The sequence below is a fragment of the Mustelus asterias genome, chromosome 21, assembly GCF_964213995.1.
Source record: "Mustelus asterias chromosome 21, sMusAst1.hap1.1, whole genome shotgun sequence".
NCBI classification, from domain to species: Eukaryota; Metazoa; Chordata; class Chondrichthyes; order Carcharhiniformes; family Triakidae; genus Mustelus; species Mustelus asterias.
In genome coordinates, this window is record NC_135821.1 from 13567759 (window position 1) to 13584222 (window position 16464).

General features: G+C 48.7%; 1 protein-coding gene across 1 annotated transcript in view; it reads left to right on the top strand.

The window, feature by feature from the left end:
• The first annotated feature begins 4665 nt into the window (after positions 1-4665).
• Positions 4666-16464, top strand: part of LOC144509101 (interleukin-2 receptor subunit beta-like) — a 45525-nt gene continuing 33726 nt past the window's right edge. Inside the window, exon 1 of the mRNA XM_078237457.1 lies at positions 4666-4787. Coding sequence (XP_078093583.1) covers positions 4761-4787 — 27 coding nt within the window. The 5' untranslated portion in view covers positions 4666-4760. The remainder of the gene's footprint in view (positions 4788-16464) is intronic.

A 16464-nucleotide genomic window follows, 5' to 3' on the forward strand; every position in this document is an offset into this window, starting at 1 on the left:
GCACATCTTTGGAGTGTGGGAGGAAACCGGAGCACCCGGAGGATACCCATGCAGACACGGGGAGAACACGCAAACTCCACACAGACAGTAGGCCGAGGCTGGAATCGAACCTGGGTCCCCGGCGCGGTGAGGCAGCAGTGCTAACCGCTGTGCCACCGTGCCACCCACGGGATGGGGGATATCGGGGTGGTGGTGGGGGGGGGGGGGGGGGCGGGGGCAGAGTTAATGCTCACAAAACCACGCCCCATCTCGGACTACTGGCTGGGCGTCCAGACAATGACCTGAGACGGGAATCGAACCCGGGACCCCGGCACCGTGAGGCAGCAGTGCTAACCGCTGTGCCACCCATGGTTTTAAGAAGGGGATCGACAAGCCGACAGAGCTTGCTAGCTTTTGACTAAGAAATTCCGCACTGTGATGTGGAACATTTACTGCACACAGATTAACTTTGTCAAACGTGTACACTGGTGAAGGTGTGTGCTTTGTATCGACGTTTCCATCCTTCTGTGGGTAGGTGACCTTTTCTGGGGTTTTTTTTAAGTGTACTTGCACATTGCCCGTGACCTCAGGATCTATTTTTTGCAAATTTACCACAAGGCTACAACACAATGCGAACTCAAGTGGTCACCCTTCTCGTACAGGACCAGACATCCGGTGTGGACAGGCCATTTGACAGGGAGCACAATCTAACAGCCATTACTGACCAAGGGGTCTCTGGATAGCAGGCAGGAAAGGGGCCCCTGACTAACTTATTCCCTTCCCCCCCCCACCCTTCCCACCTCCCCCTCACCCAGGCCCTTTCATCTCCTTTATTTATGAGATCTTGCTGTGCACAAACATGGCTGCCAAGTTCACCTTCAAGACAAGGGTGACTACACCTCGTTGACCACAAAGGATACTGTAATAATTCTTCAGAGGCAGAAATCCCTTCATCAAAACCCCTTTCTTTACAAACTCTAACAGCAGTACACAGAGTGCTAGCAGTTAGCAGTCTACCTCCGGGGGTGCCAGAGGAACTGACACTCCGGTTCAGTACAAGGCAAAGACTCCCTGATTCGCCCATCAATTGGATCCTTGATCGGGGAGCTCCTACTCCAATAGGCCAACCTCAATGGCCTCATTGTAGATACGTTCTCCCCGTGTCTGCGTGGGTTTCCTCCCGGTACTCCGGTTTCCTCCCACACTCCAACGATGTGCAGGTTAGCTGGATTGGCCATGCTAAATTACCCCTTAGTGTCAGGGGGATCAGTAGGGTAAATGTTGCTTTGATTTGATTTATTATTATCACATGTATTGGGATACAGTGAAAAGTATTGTTTCTTGCGCGCTGCACAGACAAAGCATACCGTTCATAGAGAAGGGAAGGAGAGAGCGCAGAATGTAGTGTTACAGTCATAGCTAGGGTGTAGAGAAAGATCAACTTAATGCGAGGTAGGTCCATTCAAATGTCTGATGGCAGCAGGGAAGAAGCTTGAGTCGGTTAGTACGTGACCTCAGACTTTTGTATCTTTCTCCCGACGGAAGAAGGTGGAAGAGAGAATGTCCGGGGTGCGTGGGGTCCTTGATTATGCTGGCTGCTTTTGCGAGACAGCGGGAAGTGTAGACGGAGTCAATGGATGGGAGGCTGGCTTGCGTGATGGATTGGGCTACATTCACGACCCTTTGTAGTTTCTTGCAGTCTTGGGCAGAGCAGGAGCCATACCAAGCTGTGATACAACCAGAAAGAACGCCTTCTATGGTGCACCTGTAAAAGTTAGTGGGGTTAGGGGGATACGGCCTGGGTGGGATTGTGGTCGGTGCAGACTCGATGGGCCAAATGGCCTCTTTCTGCGCTGTAGGGATTCCATGATTCTATTTTAAAACTTTTGCCGGACTACAGGGGTGGAGAGGTGGGTGGAGGGTGGGGGTGGGGAGCTTGGGGGGGAGGGGTGGGGAGGTGGGCGTGGGTGGGGGTGGGTGGAGGGGTGCTTGGGGAGGAGGTGGGTGGGGGGGGTGTGCTGGGTGGCATCAGGTGAGTTAGTCATGCAGACGGCTGGCATTGACCTGACTGGCTGGAAACATCCTGCCCGCCCACGCGCCCCTTACAAATGATGATTGGGGCCCTCACCTTGCGACTAGGATTGGGGGGGCCAGGAATATTGGTGTTGCTGAACGGGGAGGAGGAATGGCCTCGTTGCCTTGGCAATGACCCGTGACCTCACCACTTTGCACGCGATGGCGGCTTGGCGCAATAATTCAGTCAAGCCGGTGCAAGTCGCTCTTCGGGTCTGTAAACATAAGACTGCAATGGTATCATTGCTGAGGAAAAGCCACTTTTATTCTGCCCAGCCTGACCTTATTTGGGTCTATCACTGTTTCCTATCAGCCTCTGCAGGAACCAACACCTCAACATGGAGGCATCAGATAAGGTTGAATATTTATATCAGCCCAATCTACTCTATAGATGTGGTCTTTCATCTCTTGTTCTCTATTCTAGGTCTATACATAGTGCAGACCAGCCCCTGACGCATATATACCCATCCACTTCAAAGTGGCATTGCTCAATGCTTTTAAAGCTAGCTCCACGCACTACGAGACAGAGGTAGGTACAACGTGAGCATGGGTTCAATGGTACAGGATGTCGACATTGTGACAATAATAAATAAACTTTAACTTTATGGACGCACCTTCCTTGGCCATCAATTCCTGGGGTGGGATTCGAACCCAGACCTTCTGGCTCAGAGGCAGGGACACTCTCCCACTACACAACACCACCTCACATGGATTTCTTGGTGAATATTTTACACCAACGGCCTTGAGTTACACTCTTCCACAAGAAGAAACAGTTTTTTTTTAAGTTTATTCATTATTGTCACAAGTAGGCTTACATTAACACTGCAATGAAGTTACTGTGAAAATCCCCTAGTCGCCACACTTCTGCGCCTGTTCGGGTACACTGAGGGAATATTTAGCACGGCCAATGCATCTAACCAGCACGTCTTTTGGACTGTGGGAGGAAACCAGAGCACCCGGAGGAAACCCACGCAGACACTGGGAGAACATGCACTCTCCCCACTGTCAGTGACCCAAGCCAGGAATCGAACCCAGGTCCCTGGTGCTGTGAGGCAGCACTGTGCCACCGTGCCACATTCAGATGTATTGCTCTCGACTTCGGAATAGCCGGCAGACCACAGCCTGTGGTGTCAGAATGAAAAGCACTCAATTCAGAGGCCAAACGCTGACACATTATTCACTGGTGAGGATTGTGTCCAAGATAAATAGGATGCACAGCACAGAAAGAGGCCATTCGGCTCCCCCCCCCCAGCCTCCTCCCATCTTACCTCATCATTTCTTGGATTCCAATCCCAATTCTCTTCCCGCACCCTAGTGGGGCACTAGGACAGCCTTTCATCCATTTCCATAGCTAGTAATTTCGGGAACAGGTCGCTAGACCATCGCCAGGGGGCTTATAGCTCCATATCAAGCATGGCTGACCAGGAGTCGCTCCCGCTCTTACCGCCAGCTACTGGCATGTTTGGATGGATTTGTAGGTTGAGACTCAACCTGTTTGACCGCATTAGGGGGGCGGCAGGCTGGCACAGTGGTTAGAATTGCTGTCCTACAGTGCCAGGGACCCAGGTTTGATTCCCACCTCTGTGCTGAGTCTGCACGTTCTCCCCATGTCTGCATGGGTTTCCTCCAGTTTCCTTTCACACTCAGAAGATGTGCAGCTTAGGTGGATTGGCCATGCTAAATTGCCTCTCAATGTCCAAAGATGTGCAGGTTAGGTGGATTGGCCATGCTAAATTGCCTCTTAATGTCCAAAGATGTGTAGGTTAGGTGGATCGGCCATGCTAAATTGCCTCTCAATGTCCAAAGATGTGCAGGTTAGGTGGATTGGCCATGCTAAATTGCCTCTTAATGTCCAAAGATGTGTAGGTTAGGTGGATCGGCCATGCTAAATTGCCTCTTAATGTCCAAAGATGTGTAGGTTAGGTGGATTGGCCATGCTAAGTTGCCCCTTAGTGTCCAGAGATGTGTAGGTTAGGTCTGTCGGAGATTCGGTGCAGACTCAATGGGCCGAATGGCCTCCTTCTGCACAGTAGGGAGTCTATGGTTCCGGTGGGGGAGAATGTAGAAGGCAAGCATTCAGCACGTCATTGAGTTAAGCTCCAATCTGCATTTAGAAGACCAAAGTGCAAAGAAATGAATCGGGAATAATAATTAGCTCCGTCACTGAGGATGACCGAAGATAATATTTTCACTCCTGTTTGTAAGTTTTTTTGTTGTAAATAAGTTATCTCAAAAACTAATGGACAGATTTCAGCAACACATACTGCACAGACAAGGAGGCATTGATTATTCCTTGGACTGGGAGGGTGGTGGAGGCGGGGTGCCTCACATCCTTTCAAAAGTATCTGGATGAGCACTTGGCACGTCATAACATTCAAGGCTATGAGCCAAGTGCTGGCAGAGGGGATTAGGTGGGAGTTCAGGTGTTTCTAATGTGCCAGCCTGGACTCGATGGGCCAAAGGGACTCTTCTGCGTTGTATGATTCTCTGATTCTATGATTAAGATGCCGACCTGGATCCTGGATTATTTTTTCACAGATCCGTCGACATTGAGAGATTGGGGAATTGACACTTCCTTTGGGAGTGTTGAGGGTTGTTTGATTTAGAACGCCGTCGATTGTTTTAAGATTTGTGGTGGCCCCAGCCACTGTGCTGCAATCTGTCGCGGCCGTCGAGACGTGAGCAGAGTTTTCAGAGCAGGTTGTTGGATGTGGAGTGGGCCGAAAACCCCTCAGGTGAGACGGAAACTCTTCATAATTAAAAAAACAAGGATTTCTTCCTTTAGCTTTGTAATATAGAGCATCAACCAGGTGGGGAAGAGGGGAGAGCCAAGTAATTGTAATAATGTTGAGGTGACACAGATTGGGGCGGGTGGGGTGGGGAGAGGGTGGGGAGGTGTGTACACTCTAGTGTGTTTCCTCCTCATTTCTCTAATTTCCTTTGCTCCACCATTTTTGCTTGTCTTTTATATAAACGATTTGGATGAGAAAATAGGAGGTATGGTGAATAAATTTGCAGATGACACCAATGTTGGTGGAATAGTGGACAGTGAAACAAGTTATCTAAGACTACAACGGGACCTTGGTCAACTGGGCCAGTGGGCTGAGGAATGGCAGATGAAGTTTAATTCAGATATATATATATTTAGACAGTTACATGGGTAAGATGGGTATAGAGGGATATGGACCAAATGCGGGCAATTGGGACTAGCTTAGGGGTTTAAAACAAAAGGGCGGCATGGACAAGTTGGGCCGAAGGGCCTGTTTCCATGCTGTAAACCTCTATATGCAAAGTGTTGCATTTTGATAGATCGGACCTGGGGCAGAAAGCTACCGGGACATGATGGTTTGAGTTAGAAGGAGAGGCTGGATAGACTGGGGCCATTTCCCTGGAGTGTAGGAGGCCTAGGGGTGATCTTATAGAGGTCTATAAAATAATGAGGGGCACAGATCAGCTAGTCAACATCTTTTCCCAAAGGTAGCGGAGTCTAAAACTAGAGGGCAAAGGTTTAAGTGTGGGGGAGAGATACAAGAGGGGCACTTTTTTCACACAGAGGGTGGTGAGTGTCTGGAACAAGTTGCCAGAGGTAGTAGTAGAGGCGGGTACAATTTTGTCTTTTAAGAAGACAGTTACATGGGTAAGATTGGTACAGAGGGATATGGGCCAAACTAGCTTAATGGTAAAAACTGGGCAGCATGGACAAGTTGGGCCGAAGGGCCTGTTTTCATGCTGTAACCTCTATGAATTACACAGTTAATGGTCGGTTCCTGGAAGTGTTATCGAACAGAGGGGGGGGCAGGTACATGGTTCCTTGAAAGTGGTGTCACAGGTATACAGGATGGTGAAAATGGTGTTTGGCACACTTGCCTTCATCAGTCAGAACATTGAGTACAGGAGTTGGGACATTATGTTCCAGCTGTACAAGACATTGGTGCGGCCACATTTGGAGCACTGCCTACAATTCTGGTTACCCCGCTATAGGAAGGAAGTTATTAAACTGGGAAGGGGGCAGAAAAGATTTACACGGATATTACCGGGACTGGAAGGTTTGAATTATAAGGACGGGCTGGATAGGCTGGGACTTTTTTTCCCTGGAGCGTAGGAGGATGGGGGGGTGACCTTATAGAGGTTTATAAAATCATGAGGGGCGTACATAGGATGAATAGCCCAATGTCTTTTCCCCCAGGGTAGGGGAGTCCAAAATTAGAGGGCAGAGGTTTAAGGTGAGAGGGGAAAGATTTAAAAGGGACCAGAGTGGCAACTTTTTCACACAGAGGGTGGTGTGTACATGGAATGAGCTGCCAGAGGAGGTGGGAGAGGCGGGTACAATTACAACATTTAAAAGACATTTGGACAGGTACATGTTTGAGAAAGGTTTAGAGGGATATGGGCCAAACGCAGGCAAATGGGACTAGTTCAGTTTAGGAAAAATGGTTGGCATGGACGAGTTGGGCTGAAGGGCCTGTTTCCGTGCTGTATATCTCTATGACTCTATGGTAGGATGGCACGGTGGCACAGTGGGTTAGCACTGCTGCCTCCCAGCGCCAGGGACCCGTGTTCGATTCCCGCCTTGGGTCACTGTCTGTGCGGAGTCTGCACGTTCTCCCCGTGTCTGCGTGGGTTTCCTCCGGGTGCTCTGGTTTCCTCCCACAGTCCGAAAGATGTGTTAGTTAGATGCATTGGCCGTGCTAAATTCTCCTGCAGTGTACCCGAACAGGCGCTGGAGTGTGGCGACTAGGGGGTTTTTCACATATATACGATTTGGATGAGAATATAGGAGGCACAGTGAGTAAGTTTGCAGATGACACCAATATTGGTGGTGTAGTGGACAGTGAAGAAAGTTATCTAAGATTACAATGGGATCTTGATCAACTGGGCCAGTGAACCGAGGAATGGCAGATGGAGTTTAATTCAGATACCTGAGAGATGTGGCAAAATGCTATCGGGACTTGATAGTTTGAGTTATAAGGAGAGGCTGGAGAGAACTGGGACTTAACACGGGGAAAAGGGGAGAACCATGTAATAGTAATAGTGATGAGGTGACACAGAGTGGGGGTGGGGTGGGGGGAGGTGTATACACTCTGGTGAGTGTACGCTCAGTGTTAATGTAAGCCAACTTGTGACACTAATAAACAAACTTTAGAACTTTACTTTTGGCCCATGGTACTGGAATTCACTCCCTAAACCTCTCCAACTCTTTCGTATCAAAACCTCCCATTTTGACTTATCTTTTGGCCACCTGTTTGATTTGATTTATTATTGTCACATGTATTGGTATACGGTGAAAAGTATTGTTTCTTGCGCGCTATAAAGCATACCGTTCATAGAGAAGGAAACAAGAGAGTGCAGAACGTAGTGTTACAGTCACAGCTAGGGTGCAGAGAAAGATCAACTTAATGCAAGGTGGGTCCGTTCAAAAGTCTGATGGCAGCAGGGAAGAAGCTGTTCTTGAGTTGGTTGGTATGTGACCTCAGACTTTTGTATCTTTTTCCCGACGAAGAAGGTGGAAGAGAGAATATCCGGGGTGCATGGGGTCCTTAGTTATGCTGGCTGCTTTGCCGAGGCAGTGGGGAGTGTAGACAGAGTCAATGGATGGGAGGCTGGTTTGCGTGATGGATTGGACTACATTCATGACCCTTTGTAGTTGCTTGCTATCTTGGACAGAGCAGGAGCCATACCAAGCTGTGATACATCTAGATAGGATGCTTTCTATGGTGCATCTGTAAAAATTGGTGAGAGTTTTAGCTGACATGCCAAATTTCCTTAGCCTTCTGAGAAAGTAGAGGCGTTGGTCGGCTTTCTTAACTATAGTGTTGGCATGGGGGGGCCAGGACAGGTTGTTGGTGATCTGGACACCTAAAAGCTTGTAGCTCTCGACCCTTTCTACTTCGTCGCCATTGATGATGACAGGGGCATGTTCTCCACTACGCTTCCTGATGACAATCTCCTTCGTTTTGTTGACATTCGGGAGAGATGATTGTTACAATAATATAAGAACATAAGAACATAAGAAATAGGAGCAGGAGTAGGCCATCTAGCCCCTCGAGCCTGCCCCGCCATTCAATAAGATCATGGCTGATCTGAAGTGGATCAGTTCCACTTACCCGCCTGATCCCTATAACCCCTAATTCCCTTACCGATCAGGAATCCATCTATCCATGATTTAAACATATTCAACGAGGTAGCCTCCACCACTTCAGTGGGCAGAGAATTCCAGAGATTCACCACCCTCTGAGAGAAGAAGTTCCTCCTCAACTCTGTCCTAAACTGACCCCCCTTTATTTTGAGGCTGTGCCCTCTAGTTCTAGTTTCCTTTCTAAGTGGAAAGAATCTCTCCACCTCTACCCTATCCAGCCTCTTCATTATCTTATAGGTTTCTATAAGATCCCCCCTCAGCCTTCTAAATTCCAACGGGTACAAACCCAATCTGCTCAGTCTCTCCTCATAATCAACTCATCTCTGGTATCAACCTGGTGAACCTTCGTTGCACTCCCTCCAAGGCCAATATATCCTTCCGCAAATAAGGGGACCAATACTGCGCACAGTATTCCAGCTGCGGCCTCACCAATGCCCTGTACAGATGCAGCGGCAACTTTTATATTCTATCCCCCTTGCGATATAGGCCAACATCCCATTTGCCTTCTTGATCACCTTGTATCATTGATGCAACTGGAAAGAAGGCTTTCTATGGTCTCCTCTCTCCGCATGAGTGACGTTTTGTCCAACAACATGCCTGCGAAGTGCATTGGGGCATTAAGGATGCTACATGAATGCAAGTTGTTGTTTGTGTCATCTCCAAAACTAATTGAGAGGCCGAGGTACTGCAGTGAATTAGCGAGTACAAGGTTCCCAGATCCTTGATGCAGCAAGGATCGTACCAATACTGCGGGTTATTAGTCAGTTGCTGCTTTTTTGGGGTTGAGCAGAAATGATTGTACTCTCTGTGGTCGCACACACAAACAGGCAAAGAAAAGATAAATTCGATTTGCTTCACACAATGCGGTCGGGAAAACAAATTTGCATACTGCACATCTGAAGTTAAAATGAGGAGCTGGTGCTTTGCCAGATCCAGCCAGGGTAAGTTTGTTCACACCTTTTCTGTATCAGCTTGCTGCTGTGATATCCTGTCCATTTGTCCATCCTCCGCTGTGTAGGCGTTATGTGTGGCGGGGCTATCTTGCGACACATCAGATGGGCGGCAGCCCTATTTTTGGCTTTCCGCCGCTGGCGTTGAACTTTTCGATAAATAAGACTCGCTAAAGGCAGCGATGCAGCAGGGTCTGCCGACCCTTCAGGATCTCTCTGGAGTCTTGCGTCGTCCCTTTGAGGCAGGGATAATTATTTTCCGTCTCAAGAGTGTCGTGAGTCTTATGGAAGTCTCTTCCTCCAAAAGGGGGCATGGTGGCACAGTGGTTAGCACGGCCGCCTCACGGAGCCAGCGGCCTGGGTTCGATTCCGGCCTCGGGTGACTGTGTGGAGTCTGCACGTTTTCCCCATGTCTGCGTGGGTTTCCTCCGGGTGCCCCAGTTTCCTCCCACACTCCAAAGGGATGCAGGTTAGGTGAATTGGCCATGCAAAATTGCCCCTTAGTGTGCAAAGATGTGTAGGTTAGGTGGATTGGCCATGATAAATTCATAGAATCATAGAATCCCTCCAGTGCAGAAGGAGGCCATTCAGCCCATTAAGCCTGCACCAGGAACAATCCCATCCAGGCCCTATCCACATATTTACCACGTATTTACCCTGCTAATCCTCCTGACACTAAGCGGCAATTTAGCATGGCCAATCCACCAAACCTGCACATCTTTGGACACTTAGGGGAAATTTAGCACGGCCAATCCACCTAACCTGCACATCTTTGGACACTAAGGGACAATTTAGCACGGCCAATCCACCTAACCCACACATCTTTGGACACTAAGGGGCAATTTAGCATGGCCAATCCACCTAACCTGCACATCTTTGGACACTAAGGGGCAATTTAGCATGGCCAATCCACTTAACCTGCACATCTTTGGACACTAAGGGGCAATTTAGCATGGCTAATCGACCTAACCTGCAAATCTTTGGAAACTCAGCATCCGTGGAGGGGGAAAGCTGGCGGATAGCGCTGGCCCCGTCAGCGGCAGCTAGCGGTGTGGGCGCAACGGGAGAATTTGGTGAACGGCGAAAAGGTGGCCACTCTCGACGTTCTCGCCCCGCCCACAAGGACGCCTGATGCTGACAAAGCTGGAAAACCCCGGCCAACATTTGCAGTCCGTATAACCCCACCTCAACTCTGGCCTGACTGGGAACATTAACCCTTTCTCCCTCTGCAAATGCTGCCGGACCTGCCAAATTCGGTGTCCAGACTAAGGCTCGACCAGTGGGTGTCGCATCAAAACGTATTCTCCGGCCATTTCCGCATTGCCGCTTGTGGGATCTTGCTGCGCACAAAATTAGCTGCTGCGCTCCATTGACTGTGATGCACTCTGGGATTCCCTCAGGTCATGGGAGTCACTATGTAAGGACAATTCTTTATTGTTCCTGAGGGACCAGCTGAGCCAACATCAGGGACAATGCAATGTCCGATCCTGAGGGTCAGCCAGTGACCCGGAAGGAAAAGAATGGGTCAAACTTTGTTACAGCCCACCAAAAGCTAAAGGGGTCAACTAATTCGAGACATGGGTCGCCGAACGTTGGGGGGGGCAGGTGCAGCAAGTAATTGGAAAAGCTAAGATAATAATATTTTACATTAGCTTATGTTATATTAATGTTGTACTATATTATATTAGCAGCGCAGTGGCACAGTGGTTAGCACTACTGCCTCACAGCGCCAGGGACCCAGGTTCAATTCCGGCCTTGGGTGACTGTGTGTGCAGAGTCTGCACATTCTCCCCATGTCTGCATGGGTTTCTTCCAGGTGATCCGGTTTCCTCCCATACTCCAAAAATGTGTAAGTTAAGTGGATTGGCCATGCTAAATTGCCCCTTAGTGTCCAAAGATGTGCAGGTTATGTGGATTGGCCATGCTAAATTGCCCCTTAGTGTCCAAAGATGTGCAGGTTAGGTGGATTGGCCATGCTAAATTGTACCTTAATGTCCAAAGATGTGCAGGTTATGTGGATTGGCCATGCTAAATTGCCCCTTAGAGTCCAAAGATGTGCAGGTTATGTGGATTGGCCATGCTAAATTGCCCCTTAGAGTCCAAAGATGTGCAGGTTAGGTGGATTGGCCGTGCTAAATTGCCCCTTAGAGTCCAAAGATGTGCAGGTTAGGTGGATTGGCCATGCTAAATTGCCCCTTAGAGTCCAAAGATGTGCAGGTTAGGTGGATTGGCCATGCTAAATTGCCCCTTAGTGTCCAAAGGTGTGCAGGTTAGGTGGATTGGCCATGCTAAATTGCCCCTTAGAGTCCAAAGATGTGCAGGTTAGGTGGATTGGCCATGCTAAATAATTGCCCCTCAGTGTCCAAAGATGCATAGGTTAGGGAGATTGGCCATGCTAAATTGCCCTTAGGGTAGACCTCCAAATAGTGGGAAGTAGAAGAGAGGATCTGCAGGTAGTTTATGGATATCTTCAGGACAAGTAGGGTTGTGATAGCTGGGGATTTCAATTACCCTGAGGCAGAGTAGGAAAAGGGTAGAGTGTGGCTCACTGAGGGCAAGAAATTCCTGCCGTGCGTGCGGGAGAACGTTCTGGAACAGTCCCACCAGGGAGGAAGCTGTGCTGGATCTGGCCCTCGAAATGAGGCAGGCCGGATGGAGAGTGTCAGAGTTGGGGAGCAATTGGGTAATAGCGATCACATTATAATAAGCTTCAATATTAAGTTGGAAAAGGATAAAAATCAATCATGGATTAAGATCCCAGACTGGAAAAGAGAAAATATTAGGGGTCTAACAGTTGTTGCGTCTTGTTTACCAGATTAATATCTGGACTGGGAGGGTTATCATCTGAGGAAAGGCACAGGGCACAGTGGTTAGCACTGCTGCCTCACAGCGCCAGGGACCCGGGTTTAATTCCGGCCTCGAGTCACTGTCTGTGCAGAGTTTGCACATTCTCCCCGTATCTGCATGGGTTTCCTCCGCGAGCTCCGGTTTCCTCCCACAAAGATGTGCGGGTTAGGCTGATTGGGCGTGCTAAATTGACCCTTAGTGTTTGGGGGATTAGCAGGATAAATGTGTGGGGCTACAGATATAGGGGGTGGGATTGTGGTCGGTAGAGACTCGATGGGCCGAGTGGCCCCTTCTGTACTGTAGGGATTCTATGAAAGGTTGTACAGGTTGGGTTTTAATCCACTGGAGTTCAGAAGGCAGCTTAATCGTGAGACTATTAATCCGGAAACTCAGCTAATGTTCTGGGGATCCGGGTTCGAATCCCGCCACGGCAGATGGTGGAATTTGAATTCAATGAGAAAAATATTATCTGTCATTAAGAATCTACTGATGACCAATGAAACCATTGTCAGAAAAACCCATCTGGTTCACTAATGTCCCTTTAGGGAAGGAAATCTGCCATCCTTACCCGGTCTGGCCTACACATGACTCCAGAGCCACAGCAATGTGGTTGACTCTTAACTGCCCTCCAAGAGGTAAGTAAGGATGGACAATAAACGTTGGCCAGCCAGCAACGTCCCATGAATGAATAAAAAAAACTTGATATAAGAACCTGAGGGGTCTTGACAGGGTGGATGTGGAGAGGATCTTTTCCCTTATGGAAGATTCTAGAACCAGAGGTCGCTGTTTAAAAATAAAGAGTACCCATTTAATACAGAGATGAAGAGAAAGAAATCTCAGATTGGAGTGAGACTTTGGAATTATCTTCATCAGAGGAAGATAGAGGCAGAGTTCTTGAATAGCTTCAAGAGAGAGGCTGATAGATTCTAGAAGAGCAAGGGGGATAAAGATTATCATGGGTAGGCAGGAAGGTGGAGGTTTCAATTAGATCAACCATGACTTTACAGAATGGAAAAGCAGGCCCGAAGGGCCCATTGGCCTTTGACAGGATGAGTCCAAAGACGTGCGGGTTAGGTGGCTCAGCCATGCTAAATTGCCCCTCAGTGTCAGGGAGGCTAGCGAGGGTAAATGTGTGGAGATGGGGCCTGGGTAGGATTGTGGTGGGAATGGCCTTGATGGTCCGAATGGCCTCCTTCTGCACTGTAGGATTCTACGATTCTAGGTGCAAATCTGATTTAGCCCTGATTAACTCTCGATTGAAACCATTGAAGCCCTGCAGTGCAGAAGGAGGCCATTCAGCCCATCGAGCCTGCACTGACAACAGTCCTACCCAGGCCCTATCCCTGTAACCCCACATATTTGCCCTGCTAATCCCTTTAACCTATGCATCCTGGGACACTAAGGGGCAATTTAGCATGGCCAATGCACCTAACCCGCACATCTTTGGACTGTGGGAGGAAACCGGAGCACCCGGAGGAAACCCACACAGACACGGGGAGAACGTGCAAACTCCACACAGACAGTGACCCGAGTCGGGAATCGAACCCTGGTCCCTGGCGCTGTGAGGCAGCGGTGCTAACCGCTGTGCTACTGTGCCACCCCTAGTATTGATTGTAATATTAGTCAGAACCAGAGACTCACCTAATCCCATGGGTATCTCGCCAGTATGTTTCATTAACATTATAGAGTCACAGACGCTTCCAGAGGGGCCATTCGGCCCATTGTGCCCATGCCAGTCAACAAAGATCTGACTACACTGATCCCATTTTCCAGCACTTGGCCCATAGCTCTGGAGGTCACGGCAGCACAAGTGAATATCTAAACACTTCTTCAATGTTACAAGAGTTTCTGATTCAGCCACCCTTTCAAGCAGTGAGTTCCAGACTCCCACCACCTCCTGGGTGAAAGACATACCTCCTCAAATCCCCTCTTAATCTTCTGCCTCTAAGCTTAAATCTATAGCCCCTGGTTTTTGACCCCTCTGTTAATGGAAAAACCTTCTTCCTATCCATGCCCCTCATAATCCTATACGCCTCTATCTGCTCCTGTACAACTGGTAGACCCCTAATATCTTCTCTTTTCCAGTCTGGGATCTTAATCCATGACTGATTTTCATCCTTTTCCATTTAATATCGAAGCTTATTATAATGTGATCGCTCTTCCCCAATTGCTCCCCAAATCTGAGACTCTCCATCCGGCCTGCCTCATTTCGAGGGCCAGATCCAGCACAGCTTCCTCCCTGGTGGGACTGTTCCAGAATGTTCTCCTGCACGCACGGCAGGAATATCTTGCCCTCAGTGAGCCACACTCTACCCTTTTCCTACTCTGCCTCAGGGTAATTGAAATCCCCAGCTATCACAACCCTACTTGTCCTGAAGATATCCATAAACTACCTGCAGATGCTCTCTCCTACTTCCCACTATTTGGAGGTCTTTAATAAACCGCAAACAAGGTCACCGCTCCTTTCCTGCGTCTCACCTCCAACTATATAGATTCAAAATCGGAACTGCATCTCGTTCAAGGGCTATGATATTATCTTTGACCAAGACTGCTACACCCCCGTCTTTTTACCCACCCACTGGAATCATAGAATCATAGAATCTCACAGTGCAGAAGGAGACCATTCGGCCCATCGAGCCTGCACCGACCACAATCCCACCCAAGCTCATCCCCGTAACCTCACACATCTACACTGTTAATCCCCCTGACACTAAGGGGCAATTCAGCATGGCCAATCCACCGAACCAGCACATCTTTCGGACTGTGGGAGGAAACCGGAGCACCCGGAGGAAACACACTAAAATCCTTATAACCCGGGATATTAAGTAACCAGTCCTGTTCTGACTTGAGCCATAGGTGGCATGGAGGCACTGTGGTCAGCATTGCTGCCTCACAGAGCCAGGGACCCAGGGTTGATTCCGGCCTTGGGTGACTTCTCTTCGTGTCTGCGTCGGTTTCCTCCCACACCCCAAAAGATGTGTAGGTTAGGTGGATTGGCCATGATAAATTGCCCCTTTGTGTCCAAAGATGTGCAGGTTAGGTGGATTGGCCATGCTAAATTTCCCCTTAGTGTCCAAAGATGTACAGGTTAGGTGGATTGGCCATGCTAAGTTGCCCCTTCGTACCCAAAGATGTTGAGGTTAGGTGGATTGGCCATGCTAAATTGCCCCTTAGTGTCCAAAGATGCACAGGTTAGGTGGATTGGCCATGTGAAGTTGCCCCTTGGTGTCCAAAGATGTACAGGTTAGGTGGATTGGCCATGCTACATTGCCCCTTACCATCTGAGGATGTGAAGGTTGGAGCGATTAGCTGGGTGAATACATGGGATTATGGGGTAGGGTCTCGATGGGATACTCTTTTGGAGAGTCAATGCAGACTCAATGGGCCGAATGGCCTGCCTCTGCACTGTAGGGATTCTATGATTGTGATTCTATGTTTCTGTCAATGCTACTACGTCATATCCTCTTAGTGTAGTTTCTGCTTCCATTTCCCCAATTTTGTTCACTATACTCCATGCATTTACTTGCTGTATCCAACTTCACTCAGCCCTTATCTCTTTCTTGCCCTTTGGGAGGCAAACATTTCTTTGCTCACTGTCAACATTCAAGCCTTCCCTCACTTCCTTTTCCCTGTTCTCCATCTTCTCTCTTTTGCCCTTACTGGTACTTCTAAAACTAGGCCTGTCAGTCAACCCATGCCCTGCCTTTAAAGTATTCAATACTTTTGACTTCTCTCAAGTCTTTAATCCCTCATAAAAACAAACATTTGTGTTCATGACCCCACATTGAAGACAGCTAATCTTTTAATAACCTCTGCCAATCAAATGTAAACTTACAGCCTAAACCCCCAAACCCCACTGCGATAATATTAGGTTGTGGTAGGCGGTCAAACATCAAATATTGATCGATAGCCCTTGGGTTCATGTCAGCAAACAGCTATTGAAACTGCTATGATAGATATTTTTCCACTCTCACAGACACAGGCAGGCAGTCTTTTTCAATTTTTAAAGGGCTGACCATTGAAATAACTTGCCAGCTGGATAGCTCCACAGTTCTGATCTACCCTTCGCAAGCATTTATGACTTATCTAAAACATTCACAACTCCAACAGTGTGGGATAAGGTCTCTGCTACAGAAAAATGGGGTGTGTTGGAATTCCGCACTGAGTTCAAATGGCCTTGCCGAGTTTGGGTTTATCATTTGTGGGAGTCTCGCCATTGTCCCAAGCACCACCACCCCCACCCCCACCCCACACCCACCCCCCACCCCCCCCACCCACTGCAACCCCCAGCAAAAATGGCTTCCAGTGGATATGGAAGTGGGACTTCCAGATCTCATCCATCCGCCATCTTGGATACACCACGCAGTCTCCGTGACTCCGTAATAATCCAGACCTCAGTCAACAATGACGGAACGGTTAAAATAGGGAATGGTCAAGAGGCCAGAACGTGAGGAGCCCAGTGATCTGAGGGTGTTGTGG